This window comes from Typopeltis vanoorti, chromosome 12 (assembly GCF_054136105.1).
Source record: "Typopeltis vanoorti isolate ZY-2024b chromosome 12, IOZ_Tvanoo_1.0, whole genome shotgun sequence".
NCBI classification, from domain to species: Eukaryota; Metazoa; Arthropoda; class Arachnida; order Uropygi; family Thelyphonidae; genus Typopeltis; species Typopeltis vanoorti.
This window is the reverse complement of record NC_143560.1, coordinates 93628991-93656008: the sequence shown is the minus strand read 5'-3', so window position 1 is coordinate 93656008 and position 27018 is coordinate 93628991. Positions and strand designations below refer to the sequence as shown.

The 27018-nt window shown below is 34.2% G+C and overlaps 3 protein-coding genes across 7 annotated transcripts in view; 2 read left to right on the top strand and 1 right to left on the bottom strand.

Moving 5' to 3' along the window:
- The window catches only part of LOC150101013 (coiled-coil-helix-coiled-coil-helix domain-containing protein 7), a 223483-nt gene that overhangs the window by 195198 nt on the left and 1267 nt on the right, over window positions 1-27018 (top strand). For 2 of the 5 annotated variants that reach the window (XR_016549198.1, XR_016549199.1), the window contains one exon: window positions 3685-3925. Coding sequence is in view for 1 of the 5 variants with exons in the window: in XM_090402220.1 (XP_090258346.1) it covers window positions 3685-3783 (99 nt within the window). In the remaining 4 variants the exon portion in view is untranslated. Of the gene's footprint in view, window positions 1-3684; window positions 4584-27018 lie in introns of those variants that run through there. The other 3 variants (XR_016549202.1, XR_016549200.1, XM_090402220.1) reach the window with 3 other exon arrangements.
- Window positions 9574-19787, top strand: LOC150101014 (general transcription factor II-I repeat domain-containing protein 2A-like). The gene is made up of 2 exons (XM_090402218.1): window positions 9574-15232; window positions 19723-19787. Exon 1 carries the CDS (start codon window positions 13550-13552, stop codon window positions 14912-14914), a length of 1365 nt encoding a protein of 454 aa, XP_090258344.1. The 5' UTR covers window positions 9574-13549; the 3' UTR covers window positions 14915-15232; window positions 19723-19787.
- Window positions 18875-27018, bottom strand: part of LOC150101012 (ethanolaminephosphotransferase 1-like) — a 240020-nt gene continuing 231876 nt past the window's right edge. The window contains exon 11 of the mRNA XM_090402145.1: window positions 18875-19274. Coding sequence (XP_090258271.1) covers window positions 19209-19274 — 66 coding nt within the window. The 3' untranslated portion in view covers window positions 18875-19208. The remainder of the gene's footprint in view (window positions 19275-27018) is intronic.

Sequence of the window (27018 nt, the reverse complement as noted above, 5' to 3'; positions counted from 1 at the left end):
CATGATCATATTGTTTAATTTAAGTCTCAGGTCTTAGTCCCGAGGGGTTAGAAAGAGGGGAAAATAGTTCCATTGCATGAAGGAGGCTCCAAGACTGATATAGCAAATTATCAACTGATTAGCATATCAGGAGGAGTTGTCAGAGTATCAGAGAAGTAGATCAAGGATAAAATACAGGCATGGATATATGGAAATTGGATACTGTATGGGGGGGAGCATGGTTTTGTGAAGAGCAGGTCATGCCTCAGTAACTTGCTCACATTTTATAATACAGTGACAGCTGAGTTGGATAAAAACAATAGGTTTACAGTGATACTGCAAAATTGTAGATTGCTCCTAGTCTACAGGTAAAAAGTTACCTGTAGACTAGGGGCAATCCATGGAATCTGGGCAAGAATGTGTTAGCAAGGGTGTGAGAACTAGGTTTTTTGCTTGGAGAGTAGTCAATGAGTTCAAAGCAAAGTATGATAGATACTGCGCAAATGTTGGATAGTTCTTGATATTATATTTAGGGTCCCTTGATGAGTTTAAGGACTCCTTGGAGTTACCTGTAATACCTGTAATAATTATAATAATAATACATGGTCCAGTTATGAGGGGAGGGATCTAACAAATGAATAAAATAAGATTTAATCATGAACTTTATAATATGCACAGTGATACTGATATAGAGTCGACTTTCACTATACAGTATTTGATGTACAAATCTCAGTGTACAATATGTAAAACATTAATCAGAAAACCAGGGTAAACATAAGCTTCAGACACAGGGTCTTTGAGTACGCCTAATGAAGAACTTTTTGGGTTTCTTTGAAAAGAACGTGCTGCAAAGTATGCATGGTCCAGTAATGGGGGGGGGGAGGAACTAATAAATGAAGCAAATAAGATTTAATCATGAACTTTATAAGATGTGCAATGATACTGATATAGTTGACTCTCATTATATATAATACCATTATACTGAAAAATGCTGACCAAAGCTCCATAGGTACAGGTGTCTAAACAAGTCAACAAGCAGATGAAGTGAAGAAAGATCTAAAAAAACTTGGATTTAAATAATTAATTACACAAAATAAAAATGAATGGTGGAAACTCTCTGAGAGACTAAGACTCAAACCAGAATCAACGTTGAGAAATCTCTAAGCCTATGGAGCATTCCACCTTTTACTGTTTGCAAGGTGCTTCACAAAAAAAGTAGTATGAGCTCTAAAAGATGAAGATCCTTGCAGCACACTGAAACCAGTTCATTTTTGAATTTGCTATGATTATGTGTGACAAGATGGTAGAGGACAATTTCCTTTGTATTTTCATAAGAAGCAAAAGTTCATATTTGAGGGTGAGATTATTTTAAGTTATGTCCAAAGAGCAATCAGAACTATGAGGCTATATATTATGTTTGATAATGACATATGTTCTTCTAGCTTGTTTTTGCAGAATGAAAAATACTAGTCATCAGGAAAAAAAATATAAATTAAAAAAAAAAAAAAAAAAATTTACCCTCCAAATGAGACTAGCTAATTCACCTTGGGTGAAAATCCCACATTTCAGGGAATATTTAGAGATTTCTCTCAAAGTGAATGTCTAGTATGCAAAGAAGTGCTAGACCTATTTTTCTTCGTAAAAAAAAAAAAAAAACTAATACCATGTGCGATATGTTAAAAAAAACTGCACTTCAAAGATTGGGAGAGCTTGATCATTTTCCAGCTAGACAAGGCATCCCACATTTTGGAAACACTATAATGAACTCATTTCCTAAGCAGGAAATGAGTTTGTTATATAGCGGACAGGAAATTACTAATTTACTGACCATGTAGTTCCAATCCTTTATACCTTTAGTTTAGTATCCCTCCCCGTACAGTTACATAAAACTATAAAGTAACTTTAAAGGTGATGAAACAAAATGCACAACCTCAAACTTAGCTAATAATCTTGATCTTGCAACAATGAACTGACATTCATTGTTATTTGCCTACAGAACCAATTTGTTCAGACACCCTGCAAGGATTCTGTTTTAGAAATGTCCCTTGTTACCTCTCTCATGATCCTCAACATCAATCAATCAACATTAATGGCTCAAATACAGAATGCTGTGATTGATGGTTACATCCATAAATTACTCCCATACATGTCAACAAGCCTGTGTTGCATATCCATCCCTGTAAATTTGTGTAACAATTTCCACTGTGGAATTCTGTCCATTACCTTAGAAAAATCCAAACATAGTGCACTATATCAATTTAATCCAACTCTGCAGTCACATGATATGTAAGGAAATTGCAAAAGCAAGGCTCACCCTTTAATAAAGCCATGTTGTTCTGTACAGATGATTAAAATGCTATCTGCCCACCTCTGGATGCAGGTAGCTTCTCCAATCCCTTAATGATCATTCCAGAGATACTGATTCATCCATAAGGGGTTACTTTTTCCTTTCATAATGAGGCCTTGACCTTATTCCACTCATTAGAAGCTCTTTAATTCAGTTTGAACAGCCAGGTGAGGGGCATTGCTAATGCTCTTGCACATTACTTCAGTACTTGTGCTGATATTTCAGCTGGTCTCACTATTGTTTGAATCAAGCTCTTGCAGTACTGTAATCCTCTAACTCATCCACCTATGTGCTTTTATCTGGTTCCACCTCAACTAATGGGTCTGCTTGAGATGTATACCTTACTAAAGTGATCATTTTAAAAATGGAATAAGCCCAACTAGTATGGTGAGGAGTCAGTTGAACAAATTTATATGGAATAAGAAAGAAAGAAATTAGTCAAAACAAACTAGCTCTCTCTCTCTCCCCACTCTCTCTCTATTATATATATATATATATAAAATACAGTGTTCAAACCAATTTTAACTTATGGATCTTGAGATCTGGATTAGAAGTAGAACAGCTGATCAAAGACTAGAGACAACAAGTATAAGAGTTCTGTTAGGGAAGTGAACAGTATTCAGGAATGCATGAGCATAGCTAATCAGGGACAGTATGATCACTTAAACAGAATGTTAGGGAAAAGGTTAGTGAAACACTAAGATCTTGGTGTTTCACTAACTAATTAGAAGTGCCTTAGAAGATAGAAATAGAGAGAGAGAGAGAGGAAAAGTGTGAATAAGAAGTTAGTAATCATGTAAACTTTTCATGTAGTATTGTCTTATTATTCTATACATACCAGGAACTTGATCATCTTTCTTAGAAGCTTAAGAACCTATTTAATTCCTACATGACCAACAAATTTAACATCTTACATTCTGATTTCATGTTAATAATTGATCTGTATACAGTAAAAAGAAATACTACTAATACCACTTTTATGATATGGAAATACAATTAGAGTGCAGATGCAACAGTATCTGCACTCTAATTGCATTTTCTGTATTATAATGTAGTCAATTTTCAACAGCAAATATTGTTACAGTAAACTTATTTACTACTGCAGATTTGAACAATGCCTCAAAGCATTACCACTTTTTTTAAAAGGAAATATGCTATAATTAACTACCTTTCTAATAAATTACTCTTTTTATCCCAATAAGTTTGCTACTGACTTCTAATAAATTAAAAATTTTAAAATTAACTTACTTAATATTAAAATTTTTAATTCTTTACCAATAGTTTACTATTATTATTATTTTTTTTTTCAATAGGGAAAAGTACTGTTTCTTTTAATTTAAACTTAGAACTCTTTACAGGTATGTAAATCTGGAGAATGGTGCAGGACAGATATGTGGTCTGAAGTGAACTTACTCAGGAATTTAAAAAACTTAAACAATTTTAGCAGAATGATATGATAAACAGAGGAAATTGGCAGTAGCCATCCTTGTTACCAAGCAACTTGAACTACTGTTCCTCACTTTAGTTAGAGGAAGATCCTGAGAAGAGTAAAAGACTCGATTTAGGGGACATTTAAATTTTACAAAATAAACAATAAAGGTAATGAAACATAACTGTTTGTTAAATAAAATAAATGCCTACTGAAACACAATATTTCCCAATCATATGATCTATTAATTATCCTTGTAAAAAATTATTTCAAAAAGATTTATCTCAACATTCTGTTAGCATTATTCATTGTTCTTCAGCTATCTTAGTGAAGAGGATTATTTAAAATAATGAACAAAGTGAAGCAAAACATTAATTCAGAATTGACTAAATACACTTGTTTGGATATTTGTTTTAGTTATTGCAAGCTTGATAATCATACAGAAGCAGTAGAAAATGTGTTTCCTAAATGTTAGCTAAATGGATATATTAGACATTATTTCTGATGTTAACTCTTTCACAGCTGAGACTAAGCTAGCCTAACTCTCTTTTAGAAGTTAAATTAAAATATCCCACACAAAACTGTGGCTATTTGTTTATTTTTATATTTTTCAGTTCAAGGTTAACTAAAATAGTGTCAATTATAAAGAGAACTACATTGCGTTTATTTGGCCTTAATATAAAAATGAAAACTGGCTAGTTTTGCCACAGATACTTGTGGCTTCTTCTGGGTTTAGGAGGAATAAAAACGCTAACATGAACTATAACATTACTAAAATAGAGAACATGTAGGAACTGTTATTATAAGTTGAAACGGAAGCCACACAGCGTGTGGGAGCTGGCATGGATTAGCTATGGTAGTGAAATCGTCCTCTATTAAGACATGGAGTTCTTATCCCATTCAATGTTATATGTGGGAGAAATGAAAAGCTAGATATGAGCGGTCTTCTTTGTTGTTATTAGCATCTCCAATATGCTTTTTCTAGTAGACATCTAAAAGTTTGGAAATTAGATGGAAAGAGCATATCAGAGATGCTAATAACAACAGAGAAGACAGTTTGGACCTAGCTTTTCATTTCTCCCACAACATCATAACACTGAATGAGATAAGAATTCCATGTCTTACAATAGAGGACAACTTCACTGTTCATAACATAAAATAATCTATTATGGTCATCTGTTCAAAAGGCACACCCAGTAGGAATCACACATTACAAAGGACTGATCCTGTGTGATATTTGGAAATCACACATTAGATCTTTCTGCATGCCAGACTAACTTTTCAGCCAACTATCTTCTGCACATTACTGAACAAATAGCTAACCCATGCCAGCTCCCATGTTTCACAAGGTTTCTGTTTCAACTTATATTGTAATAAGTTTAATTAATTATTACAATTGATTGTAATAATTCCTACGTGTTCTGTACTTTAATAATGTTATAGTTCATGTTAGCCTTTTTACTCAATTTTTGCTCATCCTAACCTAGAAGTCAAGTATCTGTGGCAAAAACTAGTCAGTTTCATTTTTATATTGTTATGGCCAAATAAATCCTATGTCTTTCTCTTTATAATTGGTTTTTTTACTGGTCAGAAGTCTATATAATAGTGCCGCATAGATTATGTTTTATTGGAAATCTTACTCAGTATTTTTATACATCTAAACATTTTGTGTCTGCACGGTTAGCCTAGTGGCTATGCGCTTTGCAACCATATGCCTGGGGAAGGAATGTCCTAGGTTTGATTCCTGTTGATGATGTGAAGAGCTCAAGGATCTTCCTCAGCCATAGCCAAGTTAGCTGGTCTTGGGCATGGACAGCAGGGTTTTCCCCCCTAGTTTATCTGTGGTTTTTCATACCGCCAGCAGGCAAACCGGCCCCGTGAACACACACTGATACAGTCATGAATATCGGCCCTTAGGGGAAGCAGAGGAGTGGCGAACCGGCTGCATTAATAGGATAGGAAGAAGGATAGGATAGGATAGGAAACATTTTGTATCATGCTTTTAAATTCAGCAATTATATGATATTTTTCAAAACAGGGGCCGATACTTAGGGAACCCCTGTCACACATTTTATCTGCTCCTTTTCTTCTTTTCAAATGAGATGTTTAGATACACACATCACAATACCTAGTAGGTTTGTTGAGTGGGGAAAAAAAAAAAGTATTAGGTAGTGTCTTCTTTCACTCAGTGGGGGGGGGACTGGATGATGCATCTCATTTTAGTGGTTACTCTCAGCATATGGAAGGTTTGAGAAATTTCTTATATGGTAGATGGAAATCTGCAACTATTATGTATTTCTCTGTATTTACTTCCTATGGTGTTTGAGAATTTAGAACTTCATGTGCAGGAAGTGAAAACAGAAATTTCAGAAACATTTCAAGTTTTCACATGCTGTGCAGTTACTCATGATCGGTTGAGTTCTATCTTTTATGAAGATTTCATGTAATTTTTATGACTTATGGTCAGCATGCACACTTTTCACTATTTTAAAATTTCCTGGAAAGGTAATGACTATGTCACACATTCGCCAGAAGATATCTTGTGCTGTAAGCAAAAGTGCAAATACTTTCTTCGAGATTTCAGAACCAAGAAGTGCTTAAATTTAACTAAATAATATTCATAATAGGCGTGTGTTCACATGCCAGCAAAATTCAAACACCTGTAAAAATTGTTCTATGGAGATTTTTTAAATGCAAAAGTGTGATTGAGAATAGTTGACTTAGCAGTGAAGGTTTCATTTTTTTTTTCTTCTTTCTTGTTCACCATAGCTAAAAATTCAATTTTCATTCACGAACAATGGTTTCTTCAGATAAGTTAACATGAACTGTTACTGGCTGTTACATGCCAGTAACAGTTCAAGGCAAATATTGGTAATGCCATACAAAGCATCATGCAAAGGAATTATCATTTGTATCAAACTTACAAAATTAAGAAATTTGAGAATATTTATTCTGGAGATGCAGTCCAGAAAATAAATACTTTTTCCCCAAAATGTCACTATAGTCAACTTTGTTTGGTCCCTATAAATGCTTTCTAGTGTGTGTTATAAAATATATTATGCTAAGTAAAAAAACTGATCTTTTACATGGTGCTGAATAATGTTCATTTGTAATGCCCATCCGGAACTATAAATGGTACTCTGCATCTTTTCTGGAAACACTAATGCAATATTGCAGAATAAACATTACAATAATGTCAATACAGTTATGGTATATCCAGAAGAGGCGAATCTCTTGTAAATCTGTCAAGTAATTTGGCTCCTTGTAAGATTTCTCTGTATTTGAGAGAGTATTGATTAAATGACCAGAAGCAGCTGAAAGAGTAAGTGATAATGAAGAACTATAGTCAACTCTTACTATGGCAAACCTTGTTATAGCAAATTTGCTAAATATAAAAAAACATCTTTATAACAAACTACTAAAAAGTTTTGACCAGTCAAAGCCCCACAGGCACAGTGATAAGCTAAAGGAAATTCACTATAAGAAACTATTCCTGTCCCTATGAGTTAGCTACAGTGAAAGTTAGCATTCCCACATTGTGATAGGTCAGATGTACTGCACTCCATGAAATCTTGAGGTTGATCATCACTAAGGCCATAACTAATCTTGCACTCAAACCGGAATAAATTCTGATTTGTTGTTTATCGATTAGTATTTGTAAATAACACATTTAATTCTGTATAAAAATAATATTTTAGGTGTTAGTGAAACTAACAGACAAAGTGCCCATTAGTTTCATCACATTTACTAATTTAACTATAATGACAAACACTGATTTATGCAAATTATCCTGAAAGAGCAATAGAAAAAAAAATTGACTAATATATGCCTATGGTGCTTACATACTAACACTGGTATCCTGCACTTTCCTTAGTCTAGCTCCTATATTCATATACTGTAATAATTTTTAGTATCTGTGTATGTACCCTGCAATCATGATTGGAAAAAGTGAACCCATGTGTAAGCACACAAAAACTGATCTATAGATGAAATTATACAGAAATATGAAAGTGGGAAAAAAAAAAGCTTAACAGCCACAGAATGTGATCTTGATTTCACATCCTTGCACTGTCCATTATCATGAGATTTATGAGAAGAAAGAAACCCCTGTTTAGTCATTCATTTCTTGCCAAATTCAACTTTAGTTTTCTACTTTCTTGTACTATTTATACTGTATAATATTACTTTGTATTAATAAAAATTCCATACTGAACTCTAATTTGTGCATTTTGTGAATGAAACCAACAGAACTAACTTTTAAAAACCTGTCAGTACTACAAGGCATGTCCAGCAAGTAAGGTCCTTTTAGAATTTACCCCCAAATAAGATATGAGAGAAGGGTTTATGCATGCGTGGTAGCATAGAATGACTCATCAGCTAGTTGTTGACCAATTTACTTTTGTCGCATTATCGTTTGTTGTCTTCTACGAAGAATTTATGAGTGCTGTGATAAAAAAAAATTCTACCAGTTACAAGGTTTGTAGTGTGATACAGTTTTTGCTGATGGAAAACAATGTGCTGCAGAAATTCAACGACTGCGTAAAGTTTGTACAGGCCTAACATAATGAGTGACAGCAAGTGTGGGTTGTTTAAAGAAGGGAACAACAGCATTATTAATGAAGAGCACAGTAGCTAGACAATTTGGTGGAAAAAGTGAACACAAAAATCTGTGAGACTCATCATTTCACAATTACTGAACTTTCTTTTGAATTCCTGGAAGTTTCACACTCATTCATAAAATTGCATGCCAAAAATTATGACTGATGCGCATAAACAGCAACAAGCGGAATCAGCACCAAAAATTTATGGCGTCACGAAAATGAAGGAGATCAACTTTTTTCTTGTATTTTGACTGATGATGAAACGTAGAGTTCCTACACAAACTTGGAGTTAAAACAATAATCAATGCAGTGGTGCCATTCATCATAAATAGTAAACACTGTTGGCCAAAAAAATTATGCCCACTGTCTCGTGGGACTGAAAAGGGATCTTGCTTGTCGATTTTTTTCAGAGAGGGACCACAATTAATGCAGATGCATATTTTGAAATGCTGAAGAAACTCAGATGAGCAATTTAGAACACAAGATAAGGAATGTTGTTATCAGGGATTGCTTTCAAACGACAACATGCGACTTTACACTGCGGCTTGAACTGTCCAGCAAATGGAAGTTTCAGCTACCCATCCTAGTGCCCAATGACTACCTCTTGTTCCTGCATATAGAGCAGTGGCTCCGATCTTAGCAGTTTGAAGAAATGAAGTGTGACTCAGTGCTTGAACTCATTGGCAGCAGACTTTTTTTGATATGGATATGAAGAAGCTGGTGTTACGATACCAAAAACACCTGGAAGTCAATGGTGACTATGTGGAAAAATAAAGTGCATATGTAGGTATTTTAGTATATAATAAATCTTACTTTCTGGACGTGCCTCATTCCATACATCAACACGTTATAAAGATAAAACTGCACTCTTAATTATACGGTAAACATGTAAGTAATGGGATGTGATTGATGGGCTAGGGTGGGTTAAGGTTACATGTGACTTCAATAAAATTCTTGTTAAAGGTTTGTGGAACATAACGTATGTAAATCAGGGTCTCTCTGTATACTTAATAACACAAATGCAACACTGCTCAACCTTTGAATGGAAATTTGAATACTACTTCATATGAAATCACATGCAAAATACACTTATTTTTGATAAGCAGCTTTCTTTTCAATCCCTATCTGTCTCTTATAGCTTTAACAAGCATTGACTAGTAAAAATTTGCTCAAATTTTACAACTTCATTTACTGCCTCAGTTATAAAAACAGTCCACACATCTATAAAAGCATGTATAAAATTATTTACTATACATTTTGAATTATTAACTATACAGTTAAATAAATACAGATGAAATTATAATGGTGCTTTAATGCTATCAAATAGCATATAACAAGTTGGTAAACTAGTCATGATTCATTAAGAAACTCCTCTGAGTAAGTAAGCTATGCTTGATTATTGAGAAGTCACCATTCAAATGACTTTTTCAGTTATTTGGACATTTTGAAAAACAGTAAATGTACATTATAGCAAATTGCCCTCTAATTCTCAGTATTTTCTGATGGCATAACAGGTATAGAAGCATGAAAACTGAAATGCACTATGCTCACTTTCAGTTTTGTGCATATACACACACAGGTATAACCGAACAAAAGAGAATATTTCTTATTCAATGAAAAATAACTTTCTAAAAAATCTTTAAGAAAACAGAGAAAAGTATGCATAATATAAAGGAACATTCTACAAAATTAATATAGCCAATTACATTTTCCAAAATCTCAATGCCATTTCTTATTGTTCTTATTATTTATTGACATCTCCTCTTGGAATGGTTCTCACACAAAGGAAATGTTCTCCAAACAACTAAACAGCACCATTGATCATTTTATAGAACTCTCATTGTCTTATTAGGACATATAATTAAATATGAGGGGAGGGCTGGGAATAATTTGTTGAGCACTGTATGGAATTCAGGACTGACAGACCAAATTCTAGATACACCACCACATATGATTAAATGGAAGAAGAAAATGAAGTTGCAGGTCTGGAAGACTATTTTTATAGTCAGCACCAGCTATGAAACACTCTCCTAATCTGAATAAGTATTGCTGCATCAATTTGCCAAAAATCTGGGAGATGTCAATCTGAGACCACATCTAGCCCAACTTCACTAAATTTATCTGGACACAGGGAACATCATTATGGTACTTTAGTTTCTTTTTAGTTACAATATGAATTGTTTCTAACTGCCTAGTTGGTGCTTTGTGTTTTATAGCAGTTGTTTATGCTCTGAAGATGCTTAGAGATCCTTTGAAATATTACAAACCTAATAAATTATTCTCTTTCTGGTGGTGCTTATACTGTGAATTATGTTATTAATAATTCACAGTATAAGCACCAACACCTTAGCCTTTCATTTTGTCTACAAATTGTACATGGAGATATTATTGCACATAAAGCACATCAGTTAGTTAAGTGAAAACTAAAATTGGTATGTTCAATAGGCATGCTTTCCTAAGTAGATGCTGAAACACTAATATCATCCCCAGTTGTCTGAAATTTAAACAAAAGTTTCATTCTGCTAAATGCAGTGCTTGTTTTGGGATGGTATGGTGCACCGTCACCTTTATTAACAGTGACATACAGACAGTATCATTTTAATTTTCAACTTTTCCTGCTAGCAAAGAATGTGTACCAGCCCGATTGTTTGGCAAAAAAAAAAGTGCTGGCTAAATGTATATATATGTGGGTGAATTTAGCATTAATGTAGGAACAGATTGACAGAAGCTGCATAGAGATTTCCAAAATCCATGTGGCTATCACATCTTTACAACAAGACCTACTTGAAATCCAAAATCCAGAACTGTGATATATTTTCTGTAACATCTTAGAATTTTTCAAATTCCTTAGTTGCTACAGTAAAATAATTTGAGAAGTCAAAACCATTGTGTGGGAAAACAGCAGAAAATGTTCTGGCTGCAATTATTATAAGATTGCATTGTAACAAATTTCTTATTATAGCTACTTACATAAGAAGTCAATATCCCAATTAAGGTCCTTATTTTGCCATCACTTCTAGACAAGAAATTAAAATGGAATCTATGAATCTACCCTGTAAAATGCATAACATTCTGATAAAATCCAAACCTTCTAAGAGCAAAATTCTACAAGAAATAACAGCCATAAAAAAAATAAAAATAAAAACTGTTGCAACCAAATCATAATCATCTAAAGATAATGCAATAGCTGTCATAATGAATTCAACAGAACACAACAATTCCCCAAAAGACTCATCTAACTTACTGATCAGAATCCCACTAATTCTCAAAAGATAAAAGTGTACAAATTATTGTGTGTGGGGGGGGGAGTTACTACTTGGCCAAAAAAAAAAAAAAAAAACTGTATATAATAAAATTAAAACCACCATAGATATGAGGCCCAGAAATTCACAGATCCAACAGTTTTCTCCATTCCCCCAAAAAATTCCTTCAAGTGATAGCAGATAACTGTACCTACAGCCTGGGGGGGGGGGGATATTGGAGTTGTGAATTCCTGGGACCTTATATATGGGGTGGTTTTAGTTTTTTTTTAGTACTGTACTGCAACTGCAATTTCTTTGCACTTTCCCTTCTTCAATTCTTCAAAATTAAAAAAAAAAAAAATCTTATCCTACAAAATTCAGACATCATGTAATCACTATATATAATAAATAACGGAAAAACTCACGTAGAAATATTATTTAATGGTATAATTTTCGCCCGTGTGTCACAGGCATTTTCAGTACATCTTCTTACACCAGCTACTTAGGTGGCGCTTTTTGGAATTGTCAGTTAATGTTTGATTTTTGTGCCTAATTGTACTGAAGATGCCTGTGACACACGGGTGAAAATTATACCATTAAATAATATTTCTACGTGAGTTTTTCCGTTATTTATTATATATAGTTATGTCTACTCACGGTTTACCTCTTTTAAAACTTATCATGTAATCAGTTTTGATATTACCTCTTTAGTTACCCTTGACCTGACATATTTAAGTTATTTAAATTCACCATATATTGAAGTTATTTTTCATGGAAAGGATAAATATACAAACTAGATGAGAGTGCGATGGATTCTGGTTCCACTCTAACCATCCTAGCCAACATCCATATAGAACATCAAGGAAACCAAGCACTTAACATAACTATATACAAACTAACAGTTTGGCTATAATATGTAGATGATGCACTTGTTTGCTATTAGGCCCTATAACCTAGACCAGGGGTCGGCAACCTGCGGCTCTTTGGATGTGAAGCTGCGGCTCTTTAGTTCCATACGCAAATATTATTTATTTTATCAAAAAAAAAAATTTAAAAATCGTTCTGAATCGATTAATGAGGATTAGGCACCGATTCTATCTCTCAGCCACTTGTACTCGCTTTTCACCGCACCCCTCCCCCGTGACACGCATCGTCACTGTCGTCAGTCCGTCGGAAGCTCTCGGAAGTTTATATGTTTGGCAATTTTCATTGATTTCGGCATAGCTGGGCATAACACCTTTACTCGTAAACTAAGTATCTAATATTTGCCAAAATTAAAAAAAAAAACTAAAATGTGCAGACTGCGCCGTGATAAACACGTTCTGACAAGTCCGTTCGTGCCAGTCGGCGATCACCGCACACGGGAGGCGACCACAGATGCGACGAAACTATGTACTTATAGTCAATCAGTACGTGAGAGAGTGAGACAAACAGTGTTTCGTGTCTAAATTATTTATTTTAATAATTAAATTATTAGAGAATTATTTATTTTATTTAGGTAGGTATTTTTAATTGGGAAATATCGTTGTAAAATGTTTTTTGATAAATTATATTTCATTATGCCCAGCTTCTCGTATGTATCTACTTAGGTATACGTTGACATAGTAAATAATTGCAAAACTTGTCATCTGCTGTTTTGGATACCTAAATAATAATTTTAAAAATTCTTTATTACAGCTTCACCGCAAGCATGGCATCTACAAAAAAAAAGAGAAGAACTGAAGAAGAGCATCGAGAATTCAATCGGGATTGGACGGAGTCGTTCGCTTTCATATGCAACTCAGATGGCCTTCCGACTTGTCTCATTTGCCACAAAAAACTCGCACACAATAAGAAATCAAATTTAGAGAGACACTTCACTAAAAAACATAATCAGTTTGCTAGTAAATATCCAGCTGGCGAAGAATGAAAAAAAGCTGTCGACGAGATACAAAAACAGCAATCAAGTTCCATGTTAAGTAACTGGACGCAATCTACAAGTAATGTTAATCTGGCAAGCTTCGCGGTATCACTAGAAATTGCAAAAAAAGGCAACCCATTCACAGATGGTGAGTATGTCAAAGATTGCTTCATACGTGCATCTGAAGAACTGTTTCGTGATTTCAAAAACAAACCAGAAATCTTGAAAAAAATCAAAGATTTGCCACTATCCGCTAAAACAGTACAAGATAGAATAGCTAAAATGTCTTCAAATGTAACATATTTGCAGGTGGAAGATATTCAACCTTCTTCTGCCTTATCACTTGCTATAGATGAGTCTTGCGACATAAAAGACACGGCACAAGTTGCCCTTTTTGTCAGGTATATGTCTTCCCAAGGTCCAAAAGAAGAACTTCTAGGATTGCTACCGCTCTCGGGACAAACTAGAGGGGAAGATATAGCGAATGCCGTGCAAAAATGCCTTGAAGACAATAAGATCGATTTAAATAAAATCGTTTCAATAGCAACTGATGGAGCCAGAAGTATGACAGGAAAAAATAAAGAGGCAACAACGATTCTTCAGAGCAAAATAAACCACGAAATTCTTACGTTTCACTGCATAATACACCAAGAAGCGCTTTGTGCCCAAACATTTCCGGCCGAAATAGTTGAGGTCATGAATTTGGTAATCAAGATTGTTAACAGCATCTTGTCAAAAGCACTCTACCATCGTCAGTTTAAAGAATTCTTAAACGAAATGGAGACTCAGTATTCCGACCTCCTTCTTCACAATAAAGTGCGATGGCTTTCCAAAGGTAAGGTGTTGAAACGTTTTGCTTTGTGCTTGAATGAAATAAATACATTCCTAAATGAAAAAGGCATTAATCACCCTGAATTAGAGAATGACAAATGGTTGCAAAAATTTTACTTTATGGTGGATATCACAGCGAAATTAAATGAGCTGAATCTAAAACTGCAAGGAAAGGGAAACCCAGCCTATGTTTTGGTAGAAGAATTGGTTTGTTTTGAAGAAAAATTAATTCTTTTTACAGAAGATATTCAGAGCGGTAAATTACTTCATTTTCAATTTCTAAAGCAGTATCGCGATAAAACCAGTGCAACTGTTGACACGAATTACTTCAGCACAGTTATAAAAAAAATTAAAGATGAATTTGCTGACAGATTTGAGCAATTCAAAGCCAACAAAACCACTCTAGCATTCATAGTAAATCCTCTCAACACAAATAGTAACGAAATCCACATTGAGCCATTTGGAATTGATACTGGATCTCTAGAAATGCAATTGATCGATTTAAAAAGTAAAGCTTTGTGGAGTGGAAAATTTACAGAGTTGAAAAGCAAGTTGGAAGAGTTGGAGGTCCAGGTATGTACGTAACGCAACAAAAGTGGACAGCTTTAAAAGAAATGCCGCGAGTTGAGGCACTTATATTCGACGCATGGAATAGTCTTCCAGATTGCTACAGTGAGGTGAAGAAGTTGGCATTTGGAGTGCTGACTATCTTCGGATCGACATATTCGTGCGAGCAAGCATTCTCTTGCATGAATATAATTAAAAGTAAAGTAAGAAGCCAACTAACAAATGAAAATTTAGAGTCGTGTTTGAAACTTAAAACAACAAGTTATGAGCCAAATTTATCCAAACTTTCTAAAACCATGCAAAGCCAACGCTCCCATTGAATTTGTTCGCTCAAATGTATGTTATTGTTTTTTTTATTTTAAGTACAAGTTACATTGTTTAGTAAAGTTTAAATTTTCTACTTGAATAACCATGCAAAGCCATCGTTCCCATTGAATTTGTTTGCTCAATTGTTTGTTATTGAAGTACAAGTTAGTGTTGTAAGTAAATGTTTAATTGTTTTAATTTTTTACTTAAATAATAAGTAATTATCTAATAATGCCATATATATATTATCTAATTTGTTGTGAAAAACACTACTTATATATGAATAAATAGATATTTTTTCTCATGAATAAATAGATATTTTTTCTTATGAATAAATAGATTAGTTTTTTTTTATCAAAAAACTTTATTTATGCGAGTACTATTTATTGTTGGCAAGAAAAAATTTTGTGGCTCTTTAAAAACTTTGAAATTTTGTAAATTGTAATTTTTGACTCTTCCGCCTCAAAAGGTTGCCGACCCTGGACCTAGACATATTAGATACATTTTTATGCATTTAAACAACCAACATCCAAAAATGCATTTCACACTATAAAACAGACAAAATACTGCATGTTCTCCCCCACACAAGATTATAACAGAACTATTTTCATCTCTGACTGAAAAGATGTATCCTGGATATAAAGTTTTAAAGCTAAAGTTCTTCACAATCTTCAAACCACACATCCAACTAATAACCTTCATCTGATCTGTTCTCTAAAGGACCAGCTTCATCCACTTACACATGTGTAAAAAAATCATAATTTAAAATTCTGAATATTTTTATGTATTGTTTATGTTAGAATGTTTATTAGTTTTAGTTTCATAACACACATTGTCGGCACTTGCGATGTGCCCGTTATTGAAATTATTTTGTCAAAGTGATATGTAAAGCATTTAAAAAGTTTATGTACTTACTGGATTTAATATTTGTATTACTTACAGGAATTTTATTGTAATTTAAAATTATAAAATTTAAAAGATTTTGAAAATAATCAAAAGTTGTGTTTTATGAAGACATTCTCTTGTCGCTAACAGAGACAACGTGCCTTGGAGTGCGCATGCTTGCCGAGAAGTTTGATGTGTGATTGACAGCTGACAAGTTCAGTATTGAAGCAACGGGAGAGAAAACAAAAAGAGTGTTCGGGAAGAAATTAGAACACAAGCCGGCAGACATTTAGATTCGGAAGAAATTGAGTTTTTTTATGTGACAGTCGGAAGAAAATTAATAGTATATTCTGAAAAGGGAATCGTGGAACTATGAAGTTTAAAGTGGAATAAGTATTGATAAATAAAATGGAAATATTGCTATAGGCGTTTTAAAAGGAATATTGGAGGAAACGCTAATTGGAAGATTTATAGTAGATTCCGAAAAGGGAATCGTAGAACTGTGAAATTTTTAAAGTGGAAGAGACTGTCCATTAGAAATTGCTATTTAAGTTCTAAAGGAATGTTCGGAGCCTGTGTAGCTCAGTGGATGTGGCGTTTGCACACCATGGCGCTTGGCCGCACGAAGGAAGACTTGGTTTCGAGTCTAGTCGGCGACTAGAGGAAATTTTTCTAAGCCTTTTTTCGACCGGTTCCCGAGTTAGTCGATCTCTGGCACGGGCAAGCGGGTTTTTTCTTCGTAAATTCAAGAAAATCGACCGTAGAACCTACATTATTTCAGACATTAAATATATTGTGTTAGGGTTAGGGACCACGAGATGGTGGCACATTTGAGCCGTCTCTCTTCACTGAGTACCGCTTAATTAGTGATAGCCTTGGGCCATTTATCTCTGATTGGTACCAGTGCAGATTGAACTGACCACTCAGTCTCCAAAAAAAGTTAGACAGGGCTAAATGGCCTCGCCTACTCCCGTATACGGGAATAAAAAGGCATTAGCTGATTTTTTTTTTTTTTTAAAGGAATGTTCAAGAAAACTCTGATTAAGAAGTTTCATCTGTCTTAAGGACGCCGGATCTAACTATTATTTCTGCTAAAAAAAAGAGACAGAATTCAGTTAGGAATTAATGTGTGTTACATGAGTGATGAGAAAGGATCCTGTGAAAATGAAGAATAAAGTCATATATCTTCGGAAAAGATTGACAGAGAGAGAAACTGACTATGAACATTTTGTCATTGTGCAAACAAAGTGTTTAGTCTAGTCTTAAGTGTAAGTTTATTTTTAAAAGGCCTTGGATCCAATTAATTCTGTAGTTATAGTTAAATATGTAAAGTGGTTTGAAGTGTATATATATTGTTTTTGTTTTATTAAATGTGTTTATTTTGTATTTTGGTCTTGAGTTAGTATTTATTTGGATTCTGAGAGAAATACTAAAAAAAAAGGAGGTCACTGCACCAATCGGAGTGAACTCTTGTGCATATAATATATAGGTACACTCGAAAATAAATTAAAAATAATTGTTGAACAGAGATCATCTCTATATAACCATCTCTAAATATAAAAATATCTAAATTATTAACACATGGATTACACTGTATAAAGTTCCATGTTCCTGGATCTTAATCTACTGGACAGATTGGTAGATCTGTTGACATTTGCCTTGACAAACACAAAAACTACATTTGCTATCTTCAGTATGGAGAGTAAGAACTGGCAGACTACATTTTGGATACTGCACCACACAGGATTAATTGGAAGAAGGAAATAGTGCTGCATCGAAATTGTTATAGGTCTGGAAGACTATTTTAGAATTAGAATCAGCTCTGAAACATTGGCGTAACCTCAATAACTATGACCATATTAATTTGCCAAAAATCCAAGAGACAGTTTTTCTAAGATAACATCTAGCCTGACTTTAATAATTAATTTTATTTTATCTAGCTCATGTCATAACAGGACATTAGTTTTTTTTTTTTTTTTAGTTACAATTTGAACTGCTTCTGCATCATCTTCCATAGTTTTAATTCTGTTTCTTTCATTCACTTCAGTCCATTTTCAGTCATTTCTTTCTACATATGTCATATCTTAATTCATGATATTTAAATTAACATGATTTTGGCAGCAGCATTGTTTCTCTCATTTTGAGTTTGAAATTATACATTTGTTCCTTAAATGCCCCCATGAAATTCAGTTTTCATGTTTCCATACCTGCTATATGCCATCCAGAAATATATAACATACTGATTAATATTTCTCTCTTAATTTATTCAAGTTAAAAATGTCCAAATAATCTTAAAAAATCCTCAATAATAAAACAGCTGATTAAGTTAACTGACATATTATAATGCATTTATATTAGTAACAGTACTTTCATAATTAGAGAGTTGTGTAAAGTCTTTTAGAACTTGTCAGAAATAGCAAAGGAAACTTCAGGTGACATAGGCACATCTTGAAATAAGGCATTTTCTAATTGATTTTGTTACATAGTTTCCATCACTACGCTAATATACATATATTTATATATATCTGGAAATTTGAAGACCAGATACTGTAACATAAAATAAGGCTTACCTTAATCATTATTTGCATTTATTGTATGCATAAGTTTGAAGAGGCTGCAGGTGGGGGAGAAAAAAGAGAGAGAGAGAGGGGGGGGTGAGAAAGAAAAATTGCTTCCTAATTTTCCTTCCAACGAGCATGCAGTATAGATTAGCAACTAATCAGAAAATTCCTGCACTTCTTTTAAGATCTAACCCACATAAACGAAACTGTTTATGATCTTTCTATTCAAAACATGATATAATTTTTCCTAAGCTGCTGATTAATGTTTTACTGTTTGCAATTTTCATACTGCTAGATCATATTAAACAATGAAAGGCTAATTTGTAGATTACAGAGGTACCAACATCACCATGTGAAGTAGCCAAACTCATTCATCTTAAAACAGTTTGAACACGATGCAGTGGTGATAGCAGTAGAGGGATTCAATTCTTCAGCAAAAAGCATGTGGCTGTGGCAGGCATTCACACTGCTCTTTGTATAGCTTTTCACTCCTTGAGGGTGTTACACTGCTGTTTTGAGTGTTTATAGAAGCTACATTACCATGAACTTCTAGAGACACCTCAGTCTGGAGAAGATTTTTTGATAGAAAAACAGTAGATATTAAAGTGTTCACACATTTGTTTGACCTGAAAAAAAAAAAAGTTATAAATACTTTGTTCAAGTACAGTAGAACTCGGTTATAACGAATTCCACGGGACCGCATATATTTGTTTGTAATAACCGTTATTTGTTATATCCAAGAAGGTCATAATTTGAGCGAATTAAAAATGTTTTCAGATTTTTCTCAGCATAGGTATATTGGGTAACATAAATACATATATGCATACATACGTATAAAGAACAAAAATTTATTTTTAAAACTTCACATTTTTACATAAAAAATCATCAAGCGTGCTTTGCTTTGCACAAGATGTATATTTCATATGTTTGAAATTGTTCCTTATACCACTTTATAGGTATGTGTCGTCTGAACTTACAGATCGCGATTCCATAAATCTTGTTAAAATATGTAAAGCACTTTCTGCTTCACACCAGGTAACGATTTTCTCATCATTGCTATTTTCTTCCTCGCAGTGACTACTACTGTTATCTTCTTCTGGTGTATGAGAGATTTGTTTTAAGATGTCAGCATCTGTCAGTATACCCGAAGTTGCGATGCCATTATCAATGTCTATAAAATTATCAATCTCTGTGCATGTTTCAAAATTGTTCAAGTTTTGCGCTTTTAACCACGCTGATAACGGTAAGTTATCCTCTTCATCTTCTTCAGATTCACACTCGTATTCCGCAAGACCGGCTTTCTTAAAACAGTTTTGTATCGTAGACGATGACACCAAATTCCAAGCATCACTCAATTAAACGTATTGCGTGAAGTACACTGATCTTCGAGTCGTAAGCATAAGCATTTTCCACGGATTTTTCTCTGTGCTCTATCAGTTCCAAGATCAACAGACGACAAAAATGGGATTTAAAACATCTAATTACGCCTTGATCAAGTGGTTGCAAGACAGATGTCACATTCGGTGGCAAAAAAAACAAGTTTTATGTTTGTTAAATTAGCCACTACAGGATGGGCAGGACAGTTGTCTATCAATAATAAAATTTTCCGGTTTTCACTGCGAAGATTTTTATCCCACTTGCAAATTTCATTTTCGAAAATTGAAGATGTCATCCAGGCCTTCTTATTTGCTGTATAATCAACGGGAAGTTTCTTTATGTTTTTAAAGCATCTAGGCTTTGCTGATTTTCCAATTACAAGAAGCTTTCTTTTATCGCAACCGGTCATGTTCACACAAACTAAAACTGTGAGTCTATTTTTGATAAGTTTTCTGCCAATGCAATTTTCGTTTTTAAATTGAAAAGTTTTATCGGGCGTTAAATTATAAAAAAACCCTGCTTTGTCTGCATTATAAATGTTGTATCCATACCTTCGTTTGATGTCCAGCCATACATTCTTGATACAGTCAGAAACAACGTTTTTGTCAACGGACAACACCTCGCCACTTACTTTTGCATAGACAATATTGTTTCTGTTCTTAAAGCGATCAATCCATCCATTGTTGCATGTAAAATCGCTATAACCAAGTTGAACAGCAAATTTTTCAGCTTGAACTTTCAAAATTGGTCTGCTAATAGGTAAGCCAGCGGTTCTTTGCACTTTAAACCACGAAAGAAGTGCCTCATCAACGTCACTTTTATTACACTTTTTAAGTTTTTTACACTTCGATAAATTGTTTTCAAAAGCTTTCAGTCAACTCGTGATTCTTCCAAATTGTTGATATTGTAGATGGGGACAAACCATACTTCTTTGCTACTGTCAGATTTGATTGGCCACTTTCCACCTCCCGTATAATTTCTACTTTTTCGGAAACCGATAAAATTTTCCGTTTGACTCCTGACATTTTTCCATAACCAGAAAATGCGTACGTACGAAATGTCAATAAAGGAACGACTAACGTGTATTATTCGTTCGTTATTCCCATGAAACGAATTCGTAATAAACATGAAATACATGCATTAAATCAAATGTAATTCAACTATACCTTCAAAATTATTCGTTATAAACGTGAATTCGCTGTAACCGTGATCGTTATAACCGAGTTGTACTGTATATGCATATACAAGCAGATCTCTGAAAAGCATATGTGATTAAATTAAATATTTGAAACAGGTGTTTAGATTTGCCAATATTAGAAATAAATATTGCTTCAAATACATATATCTGTTATGAATATATTATGCAAAAGTATGTATCTGGTAAGGAAAATTTATGTCCAATGATAAAGAAAAAAGAAAAGAAAAGAATTACATGTCTCTTGAAAAATAATGTTTTATTTTATGATATTTATATAATTTTTTTAAAATTTGAAATGATTTTATATTATATAAAATTATATTAAAATAATATAAAAATATTATTTAAATAATAAATTTAACATACATAATTTATTAAGTGAATGATAAGTGGAAACTAACATTATGCAATTTGAAAAAAAACTTGTTTAATCTGCAATGAAAGATACAATGTTTTATCTGTACTATTCTACATATGAGGTAGGTTCCAAAAGTTTCCAGCCTGACATACAAAATTCACATCAATTTTAAAACGCTGTCCACAACAGTTAGCACCATCTTCGGGGAGATTTTTAACTCTCTACCTGTGTCATTCAGTTGGGGGCACCCATTTGACTAACACCTGGCACGTTAAGTGACTGTAACGTTAAAAATTGAGTACCGTGCTGTGATAAAGTTTTTCACCAAAGAAGGGCTTTCTCCAAGTGCTAACAAACGGTAATGGATGGTGTTTATGGGGAAGCTTTCTCCTTCATGTTCATAAAATAAAATACAATAAATTATGTTATCAAAGTTTTGATAACATAATTTACTTCTCGACATACTTGACAACTGGGAACACATCATCACACCATCTCAAAGAACTTACACCCACACATGTAAAGGAATAACTTAAGCATACCTAGAGAAGAAGTCCTTCTATCTTTAATTGTAACTTTTTAGTTATATGCTACTATCTGTGAATTATATTTTGATGTGAATAAATGTGAGCATAGGTGCAGGAATGATTTGGCATTGGGGCAGTTGCCAAGGATGTTGGTATCAGAAGGGCACCAGTGGCAGGATATTTTACAAATAATCAAAACTGTCACATTATGAATGGTACTTAGCTAAAATCTAGCTGTGCTGCTGAATATGAGTGGTAAACCAAAAAAGAACAGCCAAACCACTGTAGAAAATGCTATTTTAAAAGAAATTTGCAATTCCTTTAGGATTATTCACAATAACAAAATATTCACTTGATCTTTGAGTTTGGGAATGCAAGTTAACTATTTGTATGAATGTTTTAAATAGAATTTAAAAAAAAAATATTCCCACGGAAACACATAGTTCACTTACTTTTAACTAATTCAGGGATCAAGTGAATATTTTGCTACTATCACACACAGCTCTTTTTATACATGTTCAGTTTATGTGAATTCAAATTTATGCAATCTGATATTTAGCCATTTTTACTTTATTTGCACACCCAATGCATTACAAACATTTTGAGAAGAATCTACCATGCAATTCCAATGTGATTTACTTAATGTGATCTACTTCAACACTGTTGTTAGTTTCTCATGTCGAACTGACTTCAGAAGTGCTTCATTTGTTTCAACTTTATTTTCACAGTATTTTATAAATTTAATTAATAGGCCTACAATGAATTATTGTAGATTGTGTAAATTAATAAATATGTTGAATGTAGCATCACTGCAAAAAATTTTTCATATCACATCATCATCATCATCAAATTCCTGCCATGTACCCTCAAGGGGTGTACAGGATATGACAGTACTACATGAAAAAATTACATCATTACTAACTTCCTATCTACAATTTTCCTCCAAATCAGTCTGTTACTTGTCAAGACTCCAACATTATCAGATCTTATATTTCTATCGTCTAAGGCACTTTGTACCGTATCAATCCACCTATATCTTGGTCTTCCTCTGGGTCGTTTTGCTGCCAACCTGGCAGAGAACACTTGTTTTGCTAATCTTTCCTCTCCCATTCTATTTAAGTGACTATACCATCTGAGATTAGCTCTGCTAACGCATTCCTGGATGCTGACAATGTCAAGTTCTTTCCTAATATCCTCATTTTTAATATGATATTGCCATTGATGCCATCTGTTCACGCCTCTAATCTTTCTCAGGACTCTCATATCTGCGGTCTCTAGTCTTTGGTCAAGTGTTTTACTTCTGACCCAGCTCTCAGATCCATAAGTTAAAATTGGTTTGAACACAGTCTTGTATACAGCTAATTTAGTGTTCCGACTAATTTCTTTCTTATTCCATATGACTTTATTCAATTGACTTCCCACGATACCAGCTTTGCTGATTCTGTTGTCTATTTCTATATTTAGTTTACCATCTTCAGTAAAAATTGTGCCTAAGTAGCTGAAATGTTTTACTTGTTCCACAGGTTCTCCATTCACAACACAGTTGATATTTTCAATGATTCTGCCTATTTTCATTGTCTTTGTCTTTTTATTGCTGACCTTCATACCATATCTATTACAACAGCTATTCAATTTAGTCAGAGAATCTTGCAGACTTGTAGCGGATTTATTTAGAAGTATAATATCATCCACATAAAGCAAAGAGCTGACATTAACATCTCCAATTTTGATATCAGGTTTAATACCACATTCCTTCATAATGTGATCCATATAGATAATGAATAACAGAGGGGATAATGTACATCCTCGTCTCACACCAGATTTAACATTAAACCATCTTCCTGTACTTCCTTCAATTCTAACTGCTGACTCACAACTCATATAAAGACTAAGTATTGCTTGATATAATGCCCCATTGACACCAAATAACTGCAGCGTATTGAATAGCTTCTCTCTTGGCACCTTGTCATATGCCTTTTCCAAATCGACAAAACTTAAATACAGATCTTTGTTATATTCCCATGCTTTCTCGACTATTTGTCGTAAAGTGAAGACCTGATCCTGACAGCCTCTATTTGGCCTGAATCCAGCTTGTTCTTCACCAAGCTTTTCTTCCACAATTCTTCTCAACCGTTTCTCAAGTATACTTGCATAGATCTTGCCAGGAACACTCAGTAGGGAAATACCTCTGTAATTCTCACATTCAGTTTTATTTCCCTTTTTATATATGGGTACTATGAGAGCTCTACTCCAATCATCAGGAATTCGTCCCTCTGTCCAGGCTTTCTGAACTATGCAGTGCAGCCACTGTAAGACTTTTATACCACCATACTTCAGCATTTCTGGTCGAATATCATCTATTCCTGCTGCCTTTCAACATTTCAAGCCTTTGATGGCTTTTTCTACTTCAAGTATGGATATGTATTCCTGACTGCATGCCTGGTCAGTGTTTTTTTATCACTGTGCTGTCATCACTGCTTGTTTCATTTAGCAGTTTTTCAAAGTAATTACTCCATACTTCAAGGATATCTTTTTCTCCTGTTTTCATTTCACCTTTATCATCTCTAATTCCTTTTACAGCACTCTTTCCTCCATTCCTAAGCTTCTTCAACAACCTCCAGAATATTTTGCCACCTTCTTGATATTTATTTTCGATATTCTTGCCAAAGTCCTCCCATGACTTTTGTTTAGCTAGTTTTACACACTGTTTAGCTTTCTTACATTTGTCTCTGTATTCTGTAAGAGTAAAAGCTGACTTATTTGCCAGGAACTTTTGATATGCTTTCTTCTTTTCCTTCACTGCCTCTTTAACTTCCTGTGTCCACCAGGGAGTTCTGATTTTTTTATCTTTGCACACAACCTCACCACATGCCTCTCTGGCAGAATCAATCAATGTTTCCTTCAGAGTTTGCCACTGAATCTCCAAGGTTTGATTCCTGTTCTCAAACTCTTTCATTTTCTTTTCAATAATATTTCTGTATTTTAGTCTACAGTTTACATCTGAGAGCTGCTCAACTTTTATTCGCTTTAAAACTTTCTTACATGTTATTCTTTTCAATATGAAATTCAATTTTATCCTGCTCAAGACTAAATAGTGATCACTTCCAATTTCAAATCCTCTGTACACTCTGGTGTCCTGCACCAGGGAGAAAACATCACTATCAACAATAACATAGTCAATGAGACTTTTCTTATTCCTAGCCTCTTCTCTCCATGTGAATTTGTGCACATTTTTATGTTGGAACATGGTGTTAGTAATAACCAGTCCATGTCCTGAGCAGAAATCCAACAGATATTTGCCATTATTATTAGCTTTGCTCTTTTCTCCAAATTTTCCCAAAATATTTTTGTATGTCTCACAATCATTTCCTACTCTACTATTTAGATCCCCAACAAGGACCAACTTTTCCTTTTTCATTGTGTCAGTTGCTTTTTCTAAAGCCTCAAAAAATTCCTCCACTTCTACCTTAGTAGAACCTTCTGTGGGACCATAGGCACAAATAAGTCTCATTGTCCAGTTCCCCATTCTCATATTTGCCCACATTACTCTACTTGAGACTGACTGCCATTCAAGAAGATTAGCCTTGTATTTTGTGTTGAATACTATGGCTACTCCTTCTTTTCCTTGATTGTCATTGCCTGAATATAACATTTTGTATTTATTGCTCAGAAAGATCTCACCAGTTTTTGTCTCTTTTGTTTCAGTCACTCCTATTATGTCGATCTGGTATTTATCTAAGTCCTCAGCTAGCTTCATTTCTTTGCCATTCAGGCTTCTTATGTTGATTATACCGATCGTTAACTCTGGTGATATTGAGTTGGGATGTGCTTTCAGATTTGTTCCAGTAGCTGACTTTTTGCTGTTTGCCCTGGTTCCCTGGTGAAACAATAGTGGCCTTGTTTAACCGGGCGACGCCCCAGCCGGCATGAAATTTTGTCATGTTGTACCATCATTTTTTATTTTGGTTTAACCAATAAGAATACAATTTGGTCGGCTAAATCCCAAATTGCCAACCCATCCTTGTTCGTTCAGTATCCAAGTAGATACCCAACAGGGTGCACCATGAGAGGGTGAGGATTGGACATTAGGTCAGAAGCCCTGGTCGGTTCTCCGCATTCCTTTAAAGGCTATGTGGAGGTCTCCTCTAAGTTATACAGCTTTGACCGTCAAATGGAGGAATGTGAAGTTTAAGCATGCACAAATGAAATTCGGAAGAAGAGGATATTGTGTGAAGATAGCATGAGATATCACTGCTTAATTAAATTTATAATTTTTTTATTAATGTGAAGTAATATTAATATCACTTTATTGATAATAGTGATACTAAGAAATATAAAGAATAATACAAGGCATGTTCAAAAAAAAGACCGAACTTTTGCTATACACCTTATTGCTCATTTTACATTTTAAGCACTATCCCCTTCAAAGTAGTCTGCTCTACTGGTGATACACCATTCCCAATGTTTCTTCCATTGTGGAATGCTTCTCCTCTATGGTTTTGAAATGACATCCTTTCAAAGGGGGTTTTAAGTTTGGGAAACAGGAAAAAGTGTGCTGGGAAAAAGTCCAGAAAATAGGGTGGATGGGGCACAACAGATGTCTAATATTTTGCCTTATAACTGCAGATGAGAAGCAACATGTAAGTCAGTGCATTGTTGTGGTGCAACATCCAAGTCTGGTTTTCCCACAATTCAGGCCTCTTCCTGCACACAGCATCCCTCAAACATGCTAAAACTTCCTGGTACAACTCTTTGTTTACCATCTAACCATGTGGTATAAATTCATAATGGACAATGCTTTTTTCATCAAAATACACAACCAATATCACCTTGATCTTTGACCGACTTATCCATGGAAGCTTAAACCACTCATAGCACTGTGTTCGGCTCATACAGTCCTTCCCATGTGC

Bases quoted from the DNA above. Each gene is read 5' to 3' on its own strand.
- LOC150101014 (XM_090402218.1), top strand. From the start codon at position 13,550: ATGTTAAGTAACTGGACGCAATCTACAAGTAATGTTAATCTGGCAAGC.